Source organism: Macaca mulatta, chromosome 1 (assembly GCF_049350105.2).
Source record: "Macaca mulatta isolate MMU2019108-1 chromosome 1, T2T-MMU8v2.0, whole genome shotgun sequence".
Classification (NCBI taxonomy): Eukaryota; Metazoa; Chordata; class Mammalia; order Primates; family Cercopithecidae; genus Macaca; species Macaca mulatta.
In genome coordinates this window covers 62,619,645-62,642,451 of record NC_133406.1, presented here as the reverse complement: position 1 = coordinate 62,642,451, position 22,807 = coordinate 62,619,645, and the positions used below count along the sequence as shown (strand labels likewise).

Sequence of the window (22,807 nt, the reverse complement as noted above, 5' to 3'; positions counted from 1 at the left end):
CTCAAGCTGGGATCATTCAGAAGCAGAAAGCAGGAGACTTCCCCATTGTCTCCTCTAACTCTAGGGCAGCACAGGGTTCCCCGGAAGTGGTGGATCCCCAGAACGCTGGGTTGTGGTGAAAACCAACCCATGGAATTGGCTATTTCCTACAAAATGGCGAGCCCTAGAGCTCCACCTGACAGCATTCTCGCTGTCTGGTCATACTCATTCATTTAATTCTGTAAGCATTTTTAAATCTCTACTATACAGGAGGTCTTCCCACTCCATGACCTGGCATACTGCCTCCTTAGATTACAATCCCATTTGAGCTAGAGAATTTAAGGTGTTGTATATTAAACAAAGTTTATGCGAGGTCACTTGTGCTCAGTGCCATGGAATCAAACCGAACTTTGAAATGGGCCAGTTTTCAAAACTCCAGAAGATTCCAGCCAACCTGAGTCAGCATAAGGAAGTCCCCTCTGTTTTAACCCTAGAAGGACAGTTAGTTTGAAATGATTAATCTGCTTTTTGTTCTTTGTGACTGTTTTCTTCAGCGTTTTTCTGCCTATAAAGTCAACCTCCTCTGCTCAGGTCATGGGAACACTCATTCTATTTTCAAGAATGAGGTATTGCCCAATTCTAGGATCACAAATAAAAGCCAATTCGATCTTTAACTAAATTTGTTGTAATTTTGTCTTTTGGCAAGTGTAATGAGGTTGACCCATTGGTTCCAGACTTGATTCTGCACTGCAGTGGGAGTGCTTTAGGGCTGGCTAGATTTGGTAGACACAAATACAAGCAGGTAACTACCCAAAGGCAAAGAAGGAGACAAATATGAATGGAAACTGGTGACAGAGAAATCAGAAAGAGCCAAGGGGGAGAAGAGAGAAAACCCTAGAGACCATTTGCAGCCTCTGGCCATGAACTGTGAATAACAGGGTCTCTTTTATCACAAGGCCTCAGGGGAGCACCAAAAGTAGCACCAGATGGATAAGAGCCAGGGACTGTTCAGGCTCTGTTTACCCACCAATTTGTTAATAACAGGTCTATATTTCCAGCCTCAAACTCCCAGAATCAACAGCCAATCAGGGGCCAGGTGTGGTGGCTCATGCCTGTAATCCCAGCACTTTCAGAGGCCAAGGCGGGCTGATTGCTTGGACCCGGGAGTTGGAGACCAGCCTGGCCAACATGGCAAAACCCTGTCTCTACAAAAAATATAACAAATTAGCTGAGCGTAGTGGTGCACACCTGTGGTCCCAGCTATTTGGGAGGCTGAGGTGGGAGGACTGTTTGAGCCTGGGAGTTCGAGACTACAGTGAGCCATGATCTCACCCCAGCCTGGCTGACACCAACAGAGTGAGACCCTGTCTCAAAAAAAAAAAAAAAAAAAAAAAAAAAATTCAGGCTCCTCAACAAAATTAAACATGGAATTACCATATAATCCAGCAATTCCACAACACATCCAGGTATAGATATGCCAAAGAGTTGGAAACAGTGACTTGAAGAGCTGTTTGTACACCCATGTTCATAGCAACATGATTTGCAAAAGCTAAAGGGTGGAAACAACCCAAATGTCCATTGACAATAGATAAACAAAATGTGGTATATCCATGCAAATAAACGCCTATTATTTGGTATTCAGAAGAAGGAAATTTTGACTCATGCTACAACCTGGATGAACCTTGAAGACATTATGCTAAGTGAAATAAGCCACTCACAAAAGGATGAATACTATATGGTTTTACTCATATGATAGACCCGGAGAGGTCAAATTCATAGAGACAGAAAGAGAATGATGGTTCCCAGAGGCTGGGGGGAGGAAGGAATAGGGAGTTACTGTATAATGAGTAGAGTTTCAGTTTTGGGAAAATGAGAAAGTTCTGGAGATGGATGATGGCAATGTAGATGCACACAGCAACATACATGTACTGAACATCACAGAACTGTACACTTAAAATGGTTATAACAGTACATTTTATATTATGTATATTTTATCACAATTTTTTTTTAATGAGGCAAATCAAACACAGGCTCTTCCTGTGATTAAATAAAAATCATGACACAGTTGTACTAAAAAGGATAACAGGCTGGAATATTTGAATTCGATAGGGTCCTGCAAAATGGTAAGAACCTACAGTCATGTTAACAAGTCTTCAACCAAGAAATGGTCATTTTAGAGCACTAGAATGGGCATATGGAATCCCCGGGCTCCAGTTCCAACTTTGTCACTAACTAGTTCTATAACACTACGCAAGGGAGTCGTGTCTCCCTGGGCCTCAGTTTACTGATTTGTACAAGGGGGTTGAACTAGAGGACCAAAGCACCTCAGCTGGACCAGGGGTTCTCAACTTGTGGTCCTGCAGCAGAATCTGGGAACATATGAAAAATGCAAATTATTGGGCCCCCCCCAAGACTTCTCAAATCAGGAACTCTGCATGGGGGCCCAGCAATCTAGGTTTGAACAAGCTAAGATAGGTTTGAGAACCACTGAGATAGGACATTTTATGTTTTTTTAGCTAATAGGGATCTGAGTAAGCCACATTTTTATGGAAATAAAAAGCATAAACAGCCAGACACATAAAAACACATTAGCAAATGAATAGGAATAAAGAGGATAATTACTTTTTACAAAAATGAGATGTAAATATAAAGTAGCAAATTAATTTTTTTTAAAAATCATAATTTTTGAAAGTCCAAATGAGTGCTGCCCTTAAAAGTTATAATAGTTTACCACCTGCTGTTTTAATGATGCAGTTCTTGCTTAAAGCATTTTTGAAACTTTATTTGGAACCGACTGCTGAGTCAGTTTAGAAGCTGAACGAAATCAGCTTCATTTGTTTGGAACTAAAAGTGTCTTCATTTAGCCTGAGCCTAGACTTATTGTCCTGATTAGACGGCTTGCAGAAATCAAATTCCGTCTAAAAGGAAGAAGACTGCCCATCCCTGAGGATATTCAAAGAATGTGCTGCAGCCTTGAAAGCGATTTCCAAGCATAACTCAGACGTGTTTCGAATAATGACAGAATTACATGTTTGACATCACAGAGTGCCCATCTGGAAAGGGGCAACACTCACTTCATGGAAGCTCAGACCTGAGAGCTAGAAATGGAACAAGAGATCATTCTTGGGGAACAAGACTCACCCTTCAACAGGAGTGGAATAGTCTCACCATTTCACAGATGAGCAGTGAAGGCCAAAGGGGGTGAAGAATGTGTCTAAGGTTACGGGAACTCACAAATGGAACCAAAACGTAGCTTTCCTAAAGAATCCTGACTAGGCTAAGGGACTTTGAACCAGGGAGTGGGGACAGGATCAGTGGAAGGCCCCACCCACCAGGTTGTAATGTCAAATCAGAAGACGAGGCTCCCAGCCCAGTCACTTTCTTCATAAAACAAAAGACGCTTTTGAATGTACTGAATATTCTGGCACCAGCCGTGGTCAATTCTTTCTCTGATGGTGGGTTGCAAAATATTTCTAGCATCCCGCAGAGTCCAGTGAGGGCAAAGAGGGTGGAAAATTCTTTCTCCATTTAGCCACACAGACTTTCTGGTCTTTGGTAAGGAGGTGCCTAGTGTACCACGCGTCCCCGCCGCAGGGCAAAGGGGAGGGTGAAGGTGAAGGGTTCTATAACCCGGGCTCCGGGCCACTCAGGACTTCTGCTGGCCCACGGCTGGAACAATTTCCTTCTTGTTCCACACTGTGTTATTCTAAAATGTCCACTTTAGGGGTGAGGGGTGGGTGAGAGGAGATACTAAAAGTGAAATATTATTTTGAATATTTATCAAGTTGTTCCCACCCTTGGCTCCTCAAAAGGTCTTTCAAATCATCTTTTTCAGTTTATTTTATTTTACATATTAAAAAAAAAGATGGGGGTCTCATTATATTGCCCAAACTCTTAGCCTCAAGTGATCCTCCTGTCTCAAACTCTTGGCCTCAAGTGATTCTCCTGCCTCAGCCTCTTAAAGTGCTGGGATTATAGGTGTGAGCCACTGTGCCCAGCTACTTCTTTATGGATCTCTCCCCAGCATCCCATAATCTAAATCTCTCAACCTTAGTTTGGCACATCCTCTCTTTCCTGTGTGATTCTCTCTCTAGTAAGACTATGAGCTCTATGGCTGAAGTGTGGCATTCTCTTTATCTCCCATAGCACCCAGCATGCTGGTGGGTGCAGTGCAGGCACCCAGCCATCACATGGTGACGGTGATGGTGATGTTATCACATGATCACTTATGCCTACTGTGTGCTGGGCACTCAAACAAGTACTCTGCTGATATGCATGACCTCAGCTAATCCTCAGAACAGTACTACGTGCTAGGGGCTATTAACTCCATTTTTCAAGCTCTGAGGCTCACAAAGGCTAAGTAAGTAGCCTATTTGAGGTCAGGGGATGGGCTCAGGTACAAATCTAGGTGTCCTGGACTCCAAAAGCAGAGGTCTTAACATCCAGACATCACTCCCTGCCAAGTTAAGAAGTTAGAACACACCCTCAGCCTATCTTCTACCGCAGGTGGTTCTCTCTACCTCAGCTCCATTCCCTCGCCTGCCTTCCTAAACTCCAGGGCCAGGGAAGAAGAGGCTCTCAATACCCAAGGGGTGACTTCAGCGACCACCAGTGAGATTGCTGACCATTGAAGAACCAGAGGGAGGTGGAAAAAGCAGCTGACAGAGAAAAGGTGGCGCCTTGAGTGGCATAGACCTCCTTCTCCCCAGGCCCAGCAGCCTTTCTGTACAAGCTGCCCTACATACAGATGCTACCCTGAGGCTTGAAAGTCCCTGAGTCACAGTCCTTCCACACACCCCCCTCACCCCTGAAAGCACCCAAGGCCCTGACAGGGTGAGAGAGCCATATTATAGCTACATGTCCACGGAGAATCACTGTCACTCCAGCAGAGAGTGGGATGCATTTATTTCAACCTCCCAACGTCACCTTAATACTTCTGTGTGAGACGCAGGGGAGAGAAAAACCAAGGTGTGGAGGCACTGTTATGCTGGGTTCCCCACTGGGTTCCCTGTCCTGATCAGGAGACGGCAGAGGGAGCATCGCGCTAGGTGTCAGGACATCCGGGTTCAGGTCCCAGATCTCCCAGTAACTCTCTGGGCTTCAGGAACCTCATCCCTGCAGCACAGAGGTCACTGTGTGGCTTGTAAAGGGCCTTCCAGCGGCTCAGGCCTGTGATTCCATGGCCAGACTATGGAAGCTGCCCTGCCAATGCCATGCTGCTGGCACCAGCCAGACTGCAGACAGTGCAGAGCTAAGCAGTGATAGGACCTTATCCTGGCCCACTCCCTGGGAATCTGACCCTGCTCCTCTTCAGCTACAGGCATGCTTTGACAGTCTTCCAAGAAAAATGCTGACCTCTGGCCTGCTAGGTTCCCAGTTAAACAAAGGACTGCAAGCTGGTGAGCTGGGGACCATCCTCCGGAGGGCTGGGTCATCTTCCACCTGCCAGCTGACTCTGCACACACACACTCCACAGCCCAGCTGCACAGGCCATGGAGCGGGGTCGATGCTCCCTGGAGGGACCTTCATGCTGACACGACTTCAATGGGATGTAAGTGATGGGGAAGGGGATAGAAAGCAGAGTTTATGGGTCACTGCTCCAGTGCCGTCCCAGCCCCGCACAGCTGTCACTCAAACTTTGACTTTTGGGGTATAAAGTGCCCTCAACTTAACTCTGCACCTTGTTCTATCCAAGCTGAAACTCCTCTTCAACCAGGCAGCTGCGTTTCAGCCAAGCCCCTTATGGCCCATAGTGCTTGCCACATAGGACTTCTCTGCATTCACACAAGCTGGGCTCTCGGTGCAAGTTATCCAGTGCCATTCTATCCTGAGTTGAGGCCCACCCTTTCCTTGTAACTACTGTTTAAGATCGGCTTTCTAAAAAGTCCTCTGGAGACACCTCCAACACACCCTACCTCTAGCCCTTATGCTTGACCTTCAGCCCTTATCCGTGGCCTCCAGCAGCTATACACGGGTTTTCCCAAACTTGACTCATATGTAGGCATATTCCAAAGGAAAGAATATCCTCCCAGACTCTCATGAGCATAGCCAAGAACCCCGGGGGTCTACATACCCCAGTGTGAGATACACTATGCTAAGAAACCAAAATCTGCTTTTATGAAAAACATCTTTCAATTTCAAATTAGAATTGCCAAAGAGAAGTTTTGTCTTTTAACTGGTAAAACAATAGAAAAGCACATGGTAAACATTCTCCCAGAATTCAGTGAGAAACACTGAGCTACAGTTTTTACTTATTCATCAAATATTTGTCGAGGTCCTCACAGGTGCCAGGCAATGCTCTTGGCAGTGGGATTCAGGGGTAAACAAGACATTGACCCAGCACTCACGGAGCCTACCTTCCAGTGGGGGAGACGGGCCATGAAACAATAAACAGAGACATAAGTGCAGGTAGTGGGGAAGTGCTGTGAAGAAATACACAGTGGGGAAAGAGCAGAAAGGAGTGTGGGGAGAAAAGAAGGGCAGATTTTACATAGGGTGGTCAGGAAGTGATATCAAAGAGAGACTTACATAAAATAAAGGAGTGAACTGGGAGGTGATGGGAGGAACAGCTTAAGGCAGAGGGAAGAAAAAGGAAAGGCCCCAAGGCTAGAGCTGGCTGGAACATTGAGGAAAAGCCCAAAGACAGCCTGGCAGAACAGGGGGAACTGTGGGGCAGGGTAGGGACGGCCAGATCACGTAGTGCCTTGTATGCCATGGAGATGACTCTGACTTTATGGGAAGCATGAAGGGAGGCATGGCCAGGGGTTGGGGTGGGTTGAAATGTTAAAGAAAAAAATTATCCAATGCCACTTGTTAAAGCATTAAGGCAGACTTTATTCAGGACCATCCAGATAGGTACAGGGAGCATGCAATAGGGTCTTGCAGTCAGGGAGAGAGATTGGGTTCAACTCTGAATACAGCATGGGTGAGGGGGGAATTTCTAGCCAAGAAGCAGGGTGGGGGTCGGTGGATGGAAAATTACCAAGAGGAAACATCAGGAGTAAGGGGGATTCTGGCTAAACAGACTGAACAGGATTCCTGCTGCAAACAGGCCAGGGTGATCAGACATCACCTGGGGAGTGGTGGAGGATGAGGAACCTGGTCAGATATCAAGGGTGATCAGATATCCAAGGTGGGGGGTTCTTGTCAAACCGACTTAGCAGGGTTCTTGCTAAAACTGGATTTTACAGGGAAGTGCCGAGGTGGGCCTAGCGGAAGGTTCAGGAGCCTGGCTAAAGTTTGGTCAAGCAAAGAATCTTTGTCAGAAACAAGGGACTGATGGGTTTTTCCTTCTCTGTCTTTTGTCTACTATCCTGTGTTCTTCAGGAACCCATGGTTTCCCCCATCAGACTGGAAGCTCATTGAGGGCAGGGGTTGTGTCTCCCCTCTCATACCAGAAGCTCTTCCTACCTTCTGCTGCTGCCTTCTGCCTTCAGGACAAGACCCCACTCATAGTAAAGCTCAACTGGGTAGTGACTCCAACCCAGAAATGAGCTCCAGGGAGTGGAGGAACTACTAGCATTAGCCTGGCAGGCCCTATTTGGTTGGTGCAAATGTAATTGCAATTTTTGCCATTACTTTTAATACAATTAGGAAAAAGAGGAGGGAGCTATGCATCTATCACCAATAGACAGGCCTCCCCAACCTGAACTGTGCCCTACCCGCCACTTAATGCCTAGCAGCTCTGCACAGGTGTCACCTACTTCAGGTGCACACGCCCCCAGGGGTGGCTCAACAGATGCACCTGCTGGTCAACCTGGGGTCCCTAGGGCCAAGGTGGAGGCTCAAGCAAAGCTGGTCCCTGCCTGCCACGCTGAGGCACCACTGTGGGGAACACAGCGACACCACCCCACATCACTGCCACAAACAGCCTCCACCTCTGCCCCTGCCCCAGGGGAGCCTCAATTGCCTGTATCCATAGGAACTGACATTTGTGAGTTGCAGTCCCAGGAGGGAGGACAGGAGGGATGCTGCACTCTTCACTTATTCTGAAAAGAGAAAGGCATTTCTCTGGCTAGCTTGGGAGGCCTGAAACTCCTGAAAGACGTGTCCTCATCCACTTTCATCTGTCTCCTGTCTCAGTCAGCAAGGTTCAAATGGACATGATACATCCATTCAAAGACAGGATCTTCTTTTGGGTTCTCTCTGAAGCTGATTCTGCACAAAATTTTGCTTTTAAAATACCTGGGAACTCAGGGTGGGGTCAACTAGGAAAAAATCAAAAACCCCAAATGCCACAGCTGGAAGGAACTTGAGAGGTTTCATTCCCCTACTTCTGAACCAGATGAAACCTCTTCCCATCTCACAGTGAAAAACTCAAGGCTGGGCACAGCAGCTCATGCCTGTAATCCTAGCACTTTGGGAGGCCAAGGTGGGTGGATCACGAGATCAGGAGATCGAGACCATCCTGGCTAACACGGTGAAACCCTGTCTCTACTAAACATACAACAAATTAGCCAGGCGTGGTGGTGGACGCCTGTAGTCCCAGCTACTCGGGAGGCTGAGGCAGGAGAATGGTGTGAATCCGGGAGGCGGAGCTTGCAGTGAGCTGAGATCGCGCCACTGCACTCCAGCCTGGGTGACAGAGTGAGACTCCGTCTCAAAAATAAATAAATAATAAACAAACAAACATTACAATGGGAAAAAATTAAATTAAAATGCCGACTACTACACTTCTTTTTTCTTCATTCCTACGAGATTTCAGCCATACTGGGCCTCACTTCAGTGTTTCAACTCCCTCTTAGCTCACGCAGGCAGAGCTGTCTAAGTCTAACCTAACCCTGTAGGTGATGGCTTAAACATGGACAGGGATGAGGGGCTTCCTGGCATGAGAAGAAAAGAGGTTCACAGGTTTTCTTTTAAAATAAATTGTGCACTCACCCTGCTACTGAGATAAGTAGCTGAGTCAATGTTCTGGCTCTAGAAAATGTGTTCACACTCACAAAGTAGGCCTCTGTGCAGAAAATGAGCCTGCCAAGCCGCTTCACCCCAGAATCAGAGGGTCAACACCACCAGCCGCGCCCACAGCTGAGAGCCTACAGCATGAGAACCCCAAACCATCTGATCACTGAACAAGGTCAAACCAGATCAGAAATTGCCCTTTGTACCTCACACTACCCCTTCTATTCCCACAGCTCTTCTCCCTTGAAAGATGCTAAATCTTCTTTTAAATAAAAGCAGAACAAACAAACCCAACTGAATTCCTTTCTCTCCATGGCTTTCTGCAGTCTCAGGATAGAACACTTTCTCAAGTTCCAGCCTTCACGCCTTCCCATTTCCAAAAGAACTGCCCTGTTTTCGAAAGAAAAATAAATCCCACAGTCCTCTATAATGTCAAGAGAAAAATGTACCATTTGGCTGTCCCCAAATCCTATGAGAAAGCACATCTGGTGGGATTTTTACATAACCACATTTCTGCAGCCTAAGAGACGGTTCCCGTCATCTCTCCTCTCTCCCACCCCTTGGTCCTCCCTGTCCTACATTCACCCTGCACAGACAGCAGCAGCAAAGTCCGTGGGTTCCACCCCTGCTAGCTGTGTGAGTTCAGTGAGCCCCCTCGAGCCCTGGTTTCTTTGTCTATAAAACAGAGATCACTGTACCCTATCCTACAGACGACTGTTTTGCGGGGGAGACGAGTAGTAATATGAGACAATGTACACATTTCCATAAAGAACTTTGGCACACAACAAATGTTAATTATTTGCTATTATTTTTTTGTCCCACAAACTTTTTGAGAGTAGATTAACCAACTTGTCATAGTTGCATTCCAAGCACCTAGTGTCTGGCATGCTGCAGATATTTTAAATTTCATTTACAAAATAAAAGTGTTCATTAAATCTAGTTGAAGAGGCCACAGACTTGTTTTGCACTGGTTGGCCCCTACTTCTGCCCTCAGATTAACTTGGCTCAGTGCTCTTCCCCTAAGGGGGAGGTTATCCTCAAATAACCTTCTTTTTTTCCACTCAGAAGAATCTCCAATAAAAATCAAACTGTAGGAAGAAATTGCGCTTCAAAAGGGAAGCCTCTCTGCATCCCACCCCACCAATTCTGGCCAGGCCTCTCCAAAGATCTGTCCCCCTGCCTCCTGGATGGTGTTCAGCAACTAGATGAATAATGAACCATCAGAGGGGATTCCAACCGGTGGCAATTAACACTCTTCCAGCTGGGAAGGATTTAGCTCCATGGTGCCCAGATCTGCCGAGTCTCCTACCCTCTTCCAAAACACACCAACTGCTACCACATGAATTGGGAGGATCCCACAGATCAAAGAGAAGAATCCGCTGGATGAAACAAGACTGGCCAAGTGTTGATCATGGCTGAAGCTGAGTGATGGGTACGTGGGGATTCATTATACTATACTCTTTACTTTTGTATATTTTGAAAACCAAAACAAAACTTTAATTATAATTCCATATTTTACCAGAACTAGGGCAAGAAAGCCTAAGGGGTTTTCTTTCCAAATTATCAGGGGAACTCCAGGCCTGATTTCTATTGTAAAAGAAAATGTCCAGGAAATTTCTCTAGCACATTTGCATTTATAAGACCAGGGAGTTATTAAGTTAGTGCAAAAGTAATTGCGGTTTTTGCCATTACATTTTTTTAATGGCGAAAACTGCATTTACTAATATTTAGTAGAGAAAGAGTGTTGGCTTTTGTGATCTTGGGCAAATGACTTAACGTCTCCGAGACTCTCCTCAGTTTCTTTGCCCTGGAAACAAATTTCGACCCTATCTCACAGGGCTGCCGTATAAAAGAAGGTGAACCTCCTAGTGCTGTGCTGACACCTTGAACCAGCACCTAGTGTAGATGTTTGATAAAATTTGGTTTCTTTTTTTTCCCTTGAGGAAACAAAGATGTTTTGTTGTATTCTTGCATTAAGAAGCTTAATGGAGCTCGGCGCGGTGGCTCACGCCTGTAATCCCAGCACTTTGGGAGGCCGAGGTGGGCGGATCACGAGGTCAGGAGATCGAGACCATCCTGGCTAACACGGGAAATCCCATCTCTATCAAAAATACAAAAAATTAGCCGGGCATGGTGGCGGGCGCCTGTAGTCCCAGCTACTCAGGAGGCTGAGGCAGGAGAATGACGTGAACCCGGGAGGCGGAGCTTGCAGTGAGCCAAGATTGCGCCTCTGTACTCCAGCCTGGGCGACAGAGCAAGACTCCATCTCAAAAAAAAAAAAAAAGAAAGAAAGAAACTTAACGGAATCAAACTCCAGAAGTTAGCTGTTGGCTAGGAGAAACCTAGACACACTGAAAAGAAAGCTTCTGGGGAAAGGAACTCCAAACTCCATTGCCTAGGAAGCCTGGGTCCACGAGTACCCATTAAGGACTGCAGTATTTGAAACATCATTTGCCACAGGCACTAAGTCAGAGGAGACAGGGCAGCAGATGAGGAGCAGAAACGCATTCCACTCCGGGTCCTGGTGTGAGGGCAGGTTGAACCAGGAGGAGTTGCTAGGAGGAGCTGCTGAGCACTCAAATACCATAATGACTCAAATAGATATTTGTACACCAATGTTTATGACAGTGTTTCTCGCAATAGCCAAAAGGTGGAAACAACCCAAATGTCCATCAATGGATGAATGGGTAAACAAAATGTAGTATATATTGATAAATAAAAACAAAAGCCTAAGCCCCCCAGTCGACTGCATGGAACCCCTCTTGGCCAAGAGGACCCCCATAGAAACCTTAAAAATTGAGGTCCAGGCCATGACGGGATGGGAGGTCAGGCATGCTGCTCATTATACCTCCCACCTCAATAACCACTATTAGAGTTTTCTTCCTAAGGGTTAAATAGAAACGAGCCCTTTCCAAAGACTTGTTCCATCCCTGATTTCAACCAACTGCCTGCTTGTTCCATTTTGCAGTTTTGATACAAGTGACCAGCATTGCTTCCCAATAGGAGCCCACTGACCATGCAATGGTTCTGGCTGTTTCACAGACGCCGTGTATAGGATGCCTCTGTGCCTTCCGTTTCACCTTTGGCTGTACAGAGCCTAATTTTAATGCGTTTAAATGTTAAGTCTCCATTCCAAAGTGAACATGAGATGTATGGAACTCGCATGTTTGCTTACTGTGCATGTGTGCATCCCCTGCTTTGTGAATATTCATAGCTCCTCCTATAATCTATTAAATATATATTTATATATTATTTAATATTTTAATATTTAATGTTGTTTATATAAGTATATAAATAAATATATCATATATATACTTAGCCAACTTGTTTGGTATAAATTCCTGTTCTACCCGTCCCTCCATCAAAGTGCCTGCTTTTGGTTTCTACCAGAGGCTATGCTTCCTAGCCTGCAGGCTGCAACTCTTCATAAGAAATAAAGCTCTCCTCTCCACACTTATGAGTCCCTGATTCTTCAGCTGACAACACACACAATGGAGTATTATTCAGCCTGGAAAAGGAATAAAATTCTGATACTTGCTGCAATATAATGAACCTTGACAACATTACGTTAGGTGAAATAAGCCAGACACAAAAGCACAAATACAGTATGATTCCACTTATTGAGGTTCCTAGTGTAGTTAAGTTCATAGAGAGAGAAAGTAGAATGGCGGCTGCCAGGAGCTGGAAGGAGGAGAGAATGAGGAGGTAGTGTTTAAGGGTCAATTCCAGTTGGGGGGGATGAAAGGGTTTTGAAGACGGGTGTAGTGATGACGGTTATATAATACGTGAATGTACTTAATGCCATCAAACTGTACATTTAAAAATAGTTAAAATAGTAAATTGTATGTTGTGCATATTTTACCATGATGAAATAAGAAAATAATGACAAAGGAAAGAAAAGAAAGATACTATAATGGCAACATTTTGGCTTTAGTTTTTATTCTTTTTTCCCTAGAGCTGAAAGCATCCTTAAAATATGCAGAGGCTGTGGGGTGGGGGTGGACTGTAAACTGGATGAGGAGATTTTTAGGGAGCAATAGAAATATACTCCATCTTGATTGGAGGGGTGGTTACATGGGGCATATACATTTGTCAAAACACATCTGTACTGTAAAATGAGTACATTTTATTAAGTGTAAATTATTTATTGAGTGTAAAATCAGCTCAATACAGCTGATTTTCAAAGTTGAGAAAAAACCAAAAATGAACAAACAAAAAATCCTTAAGAAATAAAGCAAGAGAGCCCCATGCCTTACTAGTAATTTAGGAGGCCAATATTAAAGGCTCAGGAAGGAAGACAATACATCCCAAATGACTGTGTATTACCAGCAATTCTAGGCTGAATCTAAGAGGGTTGCAGACCCCTCCTCCTTCTACTTTTCCCCACCAACCCTGGAATTTCAGAGTCAGTCAAACAAAGACCCTATCAGACCTCTCTTCAGGCTGATAGAAGTCAGAGTTCCAAATGTTCCCTCAAAAACTAGTTAATAACATCCTGTCTTGGTTTGAGATTTGTGAGAGTCGGGAGGAACAGGGTGGTTGGTATCTACCATTGGCTTCTGGTGTGTGCTTAGGGCCATTACCTTGTCACTTACATCTTCTTCTACAAAGAACCCACAGCAGGGGACCTGAGGGGTGTGGTGGAGGGGGCGGTGGGAGGGGAGTGCTCAGAAAAGAACCCTGGCCTGGAGATCCAAGCAATCTCACTGGACTGCACCTCTCCAGCCCTGGAGGCCTCCCGACAATCTGCAGTCATTTTGCAGAATGTTTCCTCCTAGACTGTTTTTAGGGAAAAGATGCACCTTAACTTTCTAATCCTGTATGACTCAGGCACCTCCAGATTCCCTACTCTGTTCTTCTTTCCACTTCCTCCAGCAAAATATAGTCACCTCTTAGGCACATGTGACTTCTGGGAGGCAGACAGCCTCAGTAGTGTCCCCAGGCTCCTGGTCTAACCTGGAGGCTGACAGAAAACAGTGGAAGGCTGGGGTCTCCCCGCTTCCCTTCGGTGCCTCCCAGGCCTCTTTATGAGAGAAAGGCCCATAGCCAAGGGATGGGGAGTGAGGAAGATGCAATGTGAACAGAAGATTTGGATTTGTTCATAGTCAGAAATCCAGCTTAAGGGTAATCAAAATGCAGATGTGTCTACATCAATATGAGCACCTTATCCAACCTACCTTCTTCTAGAGGCTGAATGATTCAAACAAAAACAAAAACAAAAACAAAAAAACAACAACAAAGCAGACCCACACTCAAATCTTGACTTTTCTACCTAATTGCCTGACCTTAAGCAAGTCACTTAACCTATGTCCCATCTATAAAATGGGGATGGTAGTATTTGCCTCATTAGGTTACTGAGGGACTAATGAAGACATATCAAAGAACGGAGCAGTGACTGAGGGTAGCCAGAAAGTATGATGCCACCTGCCCCCACCACCCACCCTTCTCATTTTGACCTTATTCAGTCTAGAGCAAAGTGGAAAGTTACCTCTCCTGTTCCAAAGTGATTATAAACGTGGGGCTGACTCTATCACGGGGCCCTCCTTTAAATGTCAAGAGAAGTTTGCTTTAGGCATGCAAAGTGTGCTTGAATCCCTGAGAAGTATAAACCAAGATGACATTCAGACCAGGCCCCAAGCATAGGTGGGAAGGGGAGAAGGGCACCGGCAGAGGCGGGAAGGATCGGGGGCAGATGCCATCAGGACCCAGGGTCCGAGGGTGGAGGGAAGTAGATTCAGGATGGTGGGTTGGAAGTGCAGGAATGGGAACCGGGGGCAGGGCCCTGGAAAGCCTGTCACAGGGCAGAGTGGGTAGAATAAAGCCACATGATTCCACTCCCAGGCCCCCAGGCAGCAGATACTAGCTGATCCAGGAAGTCAGAAGCCTGGTGTACACCAGAAGATGATGCTCACCTCCAGAGACCCAAAATGGGGCCAAAGGCAGCCCAGGGGGCAGAAGAACTGGGACTTGAGCATGTGGCCTTGCACTGGCTCCTACGATAAAAGGGAGTGGCAGCAGGAAGCAATGTGGAGACCATGGGTTATTTAACCTGAGCCAAGATGAGCGGCAGGAGACACAGTGAGGACACCTCCAACATGGGCCTGCCCCCCAGTGGAAGAAGGGTTCGGCTGGGTAGGAACGAAGGGGAACGAAGGCTGAGTGGGACTGGACAGAGAGAGCCTTCTCCTTCTTACTTCTGTGCTAATGATTTCATGGATTAGTTCGTTTATCTTCTCAAAATCCAAGAGGCAGGTGCTATTAATATCACACCTGACATGATGAAACAAGGGGTCACCCAGCTAGGGGCTGAACTGGGACTGGACCCCAGCAGTCTTGTTCCACCCCCACCTATCTGCCCACTGTGCCCTGCTACTTGCAGGGTGTTAGCTGCCCTGCTCCCCACTGCAGCTCCTGGAGAGAGAAGAAACAGCCCCTATACACCCCCAGAACATTCTCCTGAGGCTGCTGCCATGGTACAGATCAGGGTGACAGAGGGGAAGTAAAAGCTACAGCAGCCCAGCTGGTTGGCAAAGAAGAGTTCCCCCATCCCCATCCAGATGGCTCACCAAGCCCACTGAGGGGCTCTTTTCTCTGGCTTCTTCATTGCCTCAGCTTGGAGGGCCCCCAGCAGCTGTCCCTAATACACATGACCCACAGATGCTTGTGTCCTAGGTAAAGAACGAAGCCTTCCCTGGGATCTGTCCAGCTCCTTGTGTGCTCTGTGGTGGGAGACCCAGGAACAGAGGCCCCAGCAGAAGCCAAAAGCTTCTTTCTGGGTGAACAGGCACATCTGACTCAAAGGCAGAAATGAAATGTCCACTAAACCATGGGAGTGGTTTATCTCTCTGGGGCTTCTTCTATAAGCCTGGGGGATTCTCTGGCCTCCCTGTTTTTCATAGGACTCCAAATCCCAGCCAGGTACTCGATGTACCCAGAGCTGCTGGCTGGTTGCTCCCTGTTCTTACTGACACATGGTCCAGCATCTTTCATGGCAGACCACTGCTGGCCCAGGGTCCAGAAAACAGAGCTGCCAAAATCCCAACAGAGAAAATCTCTTGCATGGTCATTAATCCAGAGTCCAGCCTGCAAGACAGCTCCCTTCTGAAATGCAAGATGCATCTCAAAGATCTGGAAGGGAGAACATTTCACACAGCTCCCCTCACCGTCAGGAAGTATTTCCTTGCATCTAACCCACTTTATTGCCTTCTACTGAGAGGCAACATGGCAGCAGGCTCCAAGAGGCTCCAAGCATAGGGGCTGTAAGAGAGCAGATTCTTGGGCCTGGCTCAGTCACCGACAGTGTGACACCGGGCAACATGCTTAACTTCTCTGGGTTTCAGCATCCTTGATTTTAAAATGAAGATAGCATAGGTTGTTGGAAGGTTTATATGAGGACAGACATCCAGTGCTTAGAGCACTGCCTACCATGGAGAAGGCTCTCAGTGAACAGAAGCCATTGTGATTACGGTTGTTGATGGTGCTGCCATCACTGGGGGAGGCCATCTCACCAATTCCTCCTGGTGCACCCTGAACATATCACCTCAGAGTGGGGGTTGTCCAAGGATGACTCAGCCTGCCCAACTCTATGATGAAGGCCCTCATCTTCCAGGAAGCCTCCCACAGCAAATGACAGTGTTACAACAGAGCCAGTAGGAGCCCCCAAAAGCTTGGTGGAAGACACTGGATCATTCCTCCAGGCCAGGTGCCCAGCCGGCTGACTGCAGTTGAGTTGACCATACAAAAGCCTGCACCTCCCAGCCCCAGCTGTCTCACCAGCTCCTGTGCATTCAGCCTGGCAATAAACCACAGAAACAGTGCTCCCAGGAGCATGCAGATGCTTCTAAAAATAGTCACTGCTCCTTCAGACTGTGGGAGGGAGATGGGGAGCAAGTGTCCACAGTGCCTGTGGGAGCCAAGGAGAGTCCAGGAAGGAGCTGCAATTCTCTGTAGAGCCTCCTCATCATCCCACGGCACTCAGGCCCGGGATGCATGATGCTCAGGGAAAACTGTACCGTCTGCTTTGTGCATAGGGTTGAGGGAGCACTCTGCGATGTTGCTGACACTCTGCCCTGGAGTGAGGTCTGGCTGCCTCTGGGAAGGTTGAATTGGTCTGAGCCAGGGAGGCAATACTCCAATAATCAGGGATCATCAGTTCATTCTGGCCCTAATGCAGCCTCGAACCTTCCCGGGTTAAATACGGTCACTGAATCATCAACCCAAACAAAACTTTAAAGTCACTGGATCCAAACCCCTGCTTCAGGGAGCCCTGTACCCAAAAGGACAGCACAGACTGTCCCTTCCACCAGCCTTCTTTTTCCCTCCCAACCAACAACAAACCAGTACACATCTCTTTAGACAGAGCTGTCTTGACATGAAAGAGTTTTCTGACTCAGGGTAGCTCTGGACCAAAGCCACTTCCAAAGGTCAAAGTGAACATCATCAGCCAGGCCAGATACCATAAGCCTGTGTGGGCTCTGTCTTCACTCTTGTTTTGGTTTAGCATGAAGTGACAGGAAACCAAGGCTCCCCTGACCCAGAAACTGCTCTCCATCCCTAGAAGCCAGCTAAGAGCAAAAGGGACAATTCTCACTTCCTCCCAACCAGCAGCTTCCGCATTCCTGGCCTGAGATCCTGAGATCCAGAGATGCCAAGACTCAGCCAGACACGCCTGGCCGGAGGGAGACAGCTGGTTTGAGATGGTGGAGCCCAGAGCAAACGACTGAAGGAGGGAATAGGAGAAGACTAACACAGAACAGAGACACGCCACAGAGTTAACACAGGCTTCACAATTAGATGCGCAACACTGATTCTCCCTCCTCCAAAATGCTCTCCAGCATCTCACTTTGCCAGGCACCCTCATTCCTCAAATCAAAGGTCCCCTGCCCATCCATACAGGGGCTTTGCAGCCGTGTCCTTGGCCTCTCTTCCTCCTAAAATTTTAGCTCATTTAGGATAGGAGACCAGTACCACCACCTCTTCCCCTTCAAGCCTGCCTACTTCATATTTCAAATCCTAACACCCAACCAATCCACTCCCTGGGCTAGGAAGATTCTTGCAGCCCTTGTGCACAAACACAGTCTTAGCTTTGTTGGGAAAGTATGCACAATCCTAGCACACACAGCTTCACAGTCTTTGAAGGCCAAAGCAGGAGGAACGGGGTGAGAATGGAAGGCCGAGAGGGAGGGCAGAGTTGGCCATCCTACCTCTCTCCTGAAGGAGCCATCGTCTAGTTCATCCAGCATCTTCTCAGTCTCCCTCCATGGGGACAGGTGGGGAGGGAAGCTAGGCATTTCTTAGGCCCCAGGCCATCCCAACTGGCAGACTTAGGCCTGAGCAAAATCCCAGCAAGATCCTTCTTTTCCCTGAAAGTTGGCCTCAGAGAAAACACAGCAGCCCTGCCCTGGGTGGAATCAAAATAATTCCTGGATTCCCTACTCCTTGTCACCCCACACCAGCCACCTCCCCAGCCCTCCATGGCATAAACAGGGCTTTATTATCTCAAGCCCACCACGTCCTCCGAGAGTGCTATGAATGGAACACCACACAATACACTTGTTTATTAATAACCACTCACCCCTCCCTCGGCCGGCTTGCTCACTCGCTCACCGCTGGGTCCCCCTCATACATAATGGAAGAGTTGTGTGGCCCATGACACAAGCCAGGCTGTGCTCCTGAGGGGATAGACAGAGGGACGTACCAGGCTGGGCCAGGCTCCCAAGGCGGGGGTGGGGTGGGGAGCAGATCCCCCTGTTAAGATTCAGAGACGTCATGTTTTGTAGGGGAGCTCAGTGTGGCGGGGGTGGTCCTGGCCCTCCCCATACACACATCCTCCACGAACCCAAGGCAGGGATGGCAGCTGGTCGTGTAACCTTTATGTAACACCCACCCTGTTCCATCCAGGGCTGTGTGCTGGCCCCACAAAGGACAATGGCTCTCCGCAACTTTGGTCCTCTGGTCCACTTCTGCTTGAGAGCCTCAGGACAAACCTCTCTCTTCCATGTGACAGCCCATTACACATTTGATTACAGCCATGCGTGTGGCCCTTGTCTCTTATCTTCTGCAGGCTAAATATCTCCAGTCCCTTCAACCTCCCCTCAAGAAACTATTTCCACTCACCACATTGTCCTGCTTCCTCTGAGATGGACAAACTTCATTGGGTCAGAGATTCTCCTAGAGGGTAAGGCTCAGCTCTCCTAACCTCCTGGAGGAGGCATCACCCCTCCCAGACTTCCCAGAAGGGAGTTTGGAAAAACATGGAAACATCTTAAAAATGTTTATACCCTTCATTCCATAAATTCCATTTCTGGGAATGGATCTTAAATAATCAAAAATAATTAAAATATTTAAGTCACACAAATATTCAGCAGAATGTTGTTTATAATGATGAAAAAAAGTTAAAAACAACCGAAACAACCATCACTAGTGGAAATGATAAACTATGGCACGCCCATGGTTGGAAAGTCAGTACAGTGTGGAGATTATAATAGTTCTGGAGCAGGCGACCTGGGTTCAAAATGTGGCTCTGCCATTTATTGGCTGTGTTGCCTTGGGCAAGTTACCTAGTGCAGGCAAGCCTTGGGCAACTGTGCCTCCGTTTCCTTATTTGTATAACTGGATCACAGTATCAACTCGAGTTACAAAGATTCTCTAAATGACAGTGCCTAATACGTACGGTAATTGCTAAAAAACTGGCCTGTACTCAATACTCTCATAAGCAATGAAATATGATATATTTTATCCAAATGATAATATAGTAAAATATTTTAATCAAATGGAAGATTTAGTAAAAAACAGATTACAAATATAGGAGAAGAATGACTACCTTTGAGCAGTGAAATTACGGATAATTTGCTTTTTTTTTTTCTTTGTGCTTATTTATCTTTTCTAAGTGTTCTGCAGTGTAAACATAAATCACTTTTGCTAACATGAAAAAGTACTGGTTGTGGTATGGCACCCAGAGCAGGGCACAATTTCCCCACACAGGGCGCACGGGGCAGCCCTTTGGGACAGGCTTATGCTGTGATGCCTCTTCAACCACCACATCCCACTATTGGCTCTTACTGAGCTTCAAGTCAACAACCTGCACTCCCACCCTGGCTCCCTCCAGCCCCACATCTAGCCCCCAGCCGGCCTTTTCACAGGGGCTCCTGTTGAGCCATTTCCCTTGCCTACGATGAATACAGGGCTAATGGAGTTTGTAAGGGGATGGGAAGGATAGAAGGGAAAGGCACAATCAGGGTGGAAGGCATTGGCCTTAAGACTCAGAGCCAGAACACAGTGAGCAGCCCAGGTCAGGGGCAAAGTCCTGCCCAGGAAGAGGCAGCCCTTTTCCATATCAGCAAGGTACAGACGGATTAATGGACAGATCAGATCGATCCCACATTGAAGAGGAACAAAAGGGAATAAGATGCTGAGAAAATCAGGTGGCATCCAGATGACCCCCTGCTGGGGGTTGGAGGGGTGGGCAGACCAAGAGGGTAGCTGCCCCCATGCTCCTGCCTCCTGCCTCCTGTTCTCTGCCTGCTCTGAGCTCAGCTCAGTGTTGGAAGCCATCACGTTGCAGTTCCTGTGGCTTTTCTCCTCATAGAGAGGAAGCCACACCAGCCCAGCCCATCTCCCAAAGCCACCTGTGGACAGCAGCCCCTTTCTCAACCCAGGGAGCCTAATGCTGGTAGGGAATAGGAAGCCAGGAGGGGTTGGCAGCCAGAAAGGAGGAATGTGGTGGGGGAAGACAGCTGCTGGGCAGGCCTGAATGTGGGTCACATTCACAGAGGACAGCCCGTGCCAATGCAGTGGCTCTAGTAACAGCTGGCCTGCCTGGGGGAGAGCACCAGCACGTCCTAGGCATCCTAGGCAGGGCAGCTGAGTCGTGCTTCCCCCATTCCCTAAGGCTCACTCCCCTGCCAGCCACAGCTCCCTCCAAAGAGGTCTGGTGCGCCACATCCAGCCCGCCTGCTCTCCCATACCAGAAGAGATCAGCAACACAATGACTTAGGGGAACTGTTGAGCCTGTGGCCAAGCGCAGCCCACCTCAGGACGCGGGGACAGGGTGGACTGAGCAGGCTAGAGGCCCTCCAGCTGGATTTGCTCTCTGACTGTAACTGCTGCAGCAAAAGGTCCCGTCTCATCCCTGGGTGTACAATCCCCACTTCCCAGCGTGGAAAGTGAACGCTATCACAACGGGAAACTTGCCACCACAAAGTATTTTGTCTGAAGTATTTAAGCAGAAGCTGGGTAGGTAACTCTGTCAGAGGAATTTAGAAATCTCAGCACTGAGTCGGGGGTAGGACGCAACCGCCCCGAGGGCCTGTCCAGGGCTGAGACCCCAGGATGACCCAGGGCTGGAATCAGCGGCCAAGAAGCAAGTAATTTAGAAGGGAGCCTTGGAGGAGGGTGTGAGGTGCCACCGGGCAGCCGTGGGCTGAGTTGGTACCCGCCAGGGCCTATCTCTGTCTCTGCTTAGAGTGACTGCTGTGTGGGTCTGCCTGTGGCTGTGCCTACGCATGAGCGTGTGACTGTGAGTGTGTGGATGGCATGTGTGTCTCTGGGGAGCGGCTTCAGTGAGTGTGAGCATGTTCTGGCTGTGTGTGTATAAGTGTCTTGGTGTATGTATAAGTCAAAATGTGCATATATACCTGTCAGGCTTGGTGGGCATTTGTGTATATCAGGCACAGGGATCTATCTGACTTGTATGTGTGTGCCTTAGTGTGACTCAGTACATGTGGGCACCTGTCAGCTTTCAAGTGTTCATAGGTATCTCAGGACATGTGTGTGGTATTGAATGTGTGTTTTCTTGGGTTTACAGATTGTGTAGAGTGTGTGTGTGTGTGTGGGGGGGGGTGAGTTCTGATAGTATGGCTATGTGTTTTGATATGTGGGTCTCTAGGTCTCAGTGTGTTTGTTTGTCCTAGCTCTTGCATGTGTGTTTGTGGGCACATATGCCTATCTGGATATGTGTATTGTATTTCTGTTTCTACGTGGGTGGAGCAGTCCCATGGTCTCCCTGTTGTTACCAGAATGCTCTCCAGTTAGGAGCAACACTAAATAAATCTTCCATGTGCAAATTCTACAGGGACTCCCTGTTTCTGCAAAATAAAATCTAGCTCCTCCAAGCTGACATCTAGGGGTCTCCCTCGTCAGCATTCAGTAATCCGACTGCACCTGTTTTTCTCCAAATGCTCAGGATAGTAACATCTACACTCCTGCTTTTTTTGTTTGTTTGTTTGTTTCTTTGCCTAGAATTCCCTTACTCTATCTCTGCCTAACAAATCCTATTCATCCTCTAAGGCCCAGTACCAATGCCACCTCCTCCAGGAAGCCAATCCAACCCTTCATGTCCATGCACCAACCATGGATATGGTGCACCAGACCTCTCAAGGTGGAACATGAACTCTCCTGCCCTGGCTTCCAAAGGACATTATGTATCTCCCTCGCTAAGCAAAGATTCATTGTAGTGATATCTGCAAATATTTCCCCCTCTACCAGAAGATGAAAAACTTATAGTCAGGGAGTTCATATTATGTCCTTTGCAGCTTCCAAGGTGCCTAGTCTGATGTATTGCACACACAGGCTTGCAGTATACATTTACTGAACTTGAGTTCATCTATGCAACAAGCTGTGAGTGGAAAGAGCGCTCACTGTCTCAGGGCCTTTAGAGCTGAGCAAGTATAAGGCACAGGCTTGAGAATTTCCAGCCCTGGGGTGCTGTAGGGCTGGGAAAAGCTTTTACCCTTTTTGGACTCAGGATCGGTGGCTGAAAGAGCCTTTTCAAGGTCAAATGAGACAGGTTTGCCAGCTTCTTAATTCTTGGAAGCCTGGTTACCTGAGAACTGACCTCTCAAGGGCTCGGCATAGCTCCAAAAGCCCCATCCACACTGGAATCATATCCAACTCCTGCAGCCAAGACGGCATCCAGTTACCATTTTTC

At 47.5% G+C, this 22,807-nt stretch overlaps 1 protein-coding gene across 26 annotated transcripts in view; it reads right to left on the bottom strand.

Annotated features, from left to right (window-relative positions):
• NFASC (neurofascin) overlaps positions 1-22,807 on the bottom strand; it is a 200,828-nt gene that overhangs the window by 140,731 nt on the left and 37,290 nt on the right. For 2 of the 26 annotated variants that reach the window (XM_078003951.1, XM_078003968.1), the window contains exon 1: positions 18,084-18,304. The exons of 23 other annotated variants lie outside the window; for them this stretch is intronic. In XM_078003951.1, coding sequence (XP_077860077.1) covers positions 18,084-18,103 — 20 coding nt within the window. In that variant the 5' untranslated portion in view covers positions 18,104-18,304. Of the gene's footprint in view, positions 1-3,120; positions 3,261-18,083; positions 18,305-22,807 lie in introns of those variants that run through there. One more of the 26 variants, XM_078004022.1, reaches the window with a different exon arrangement.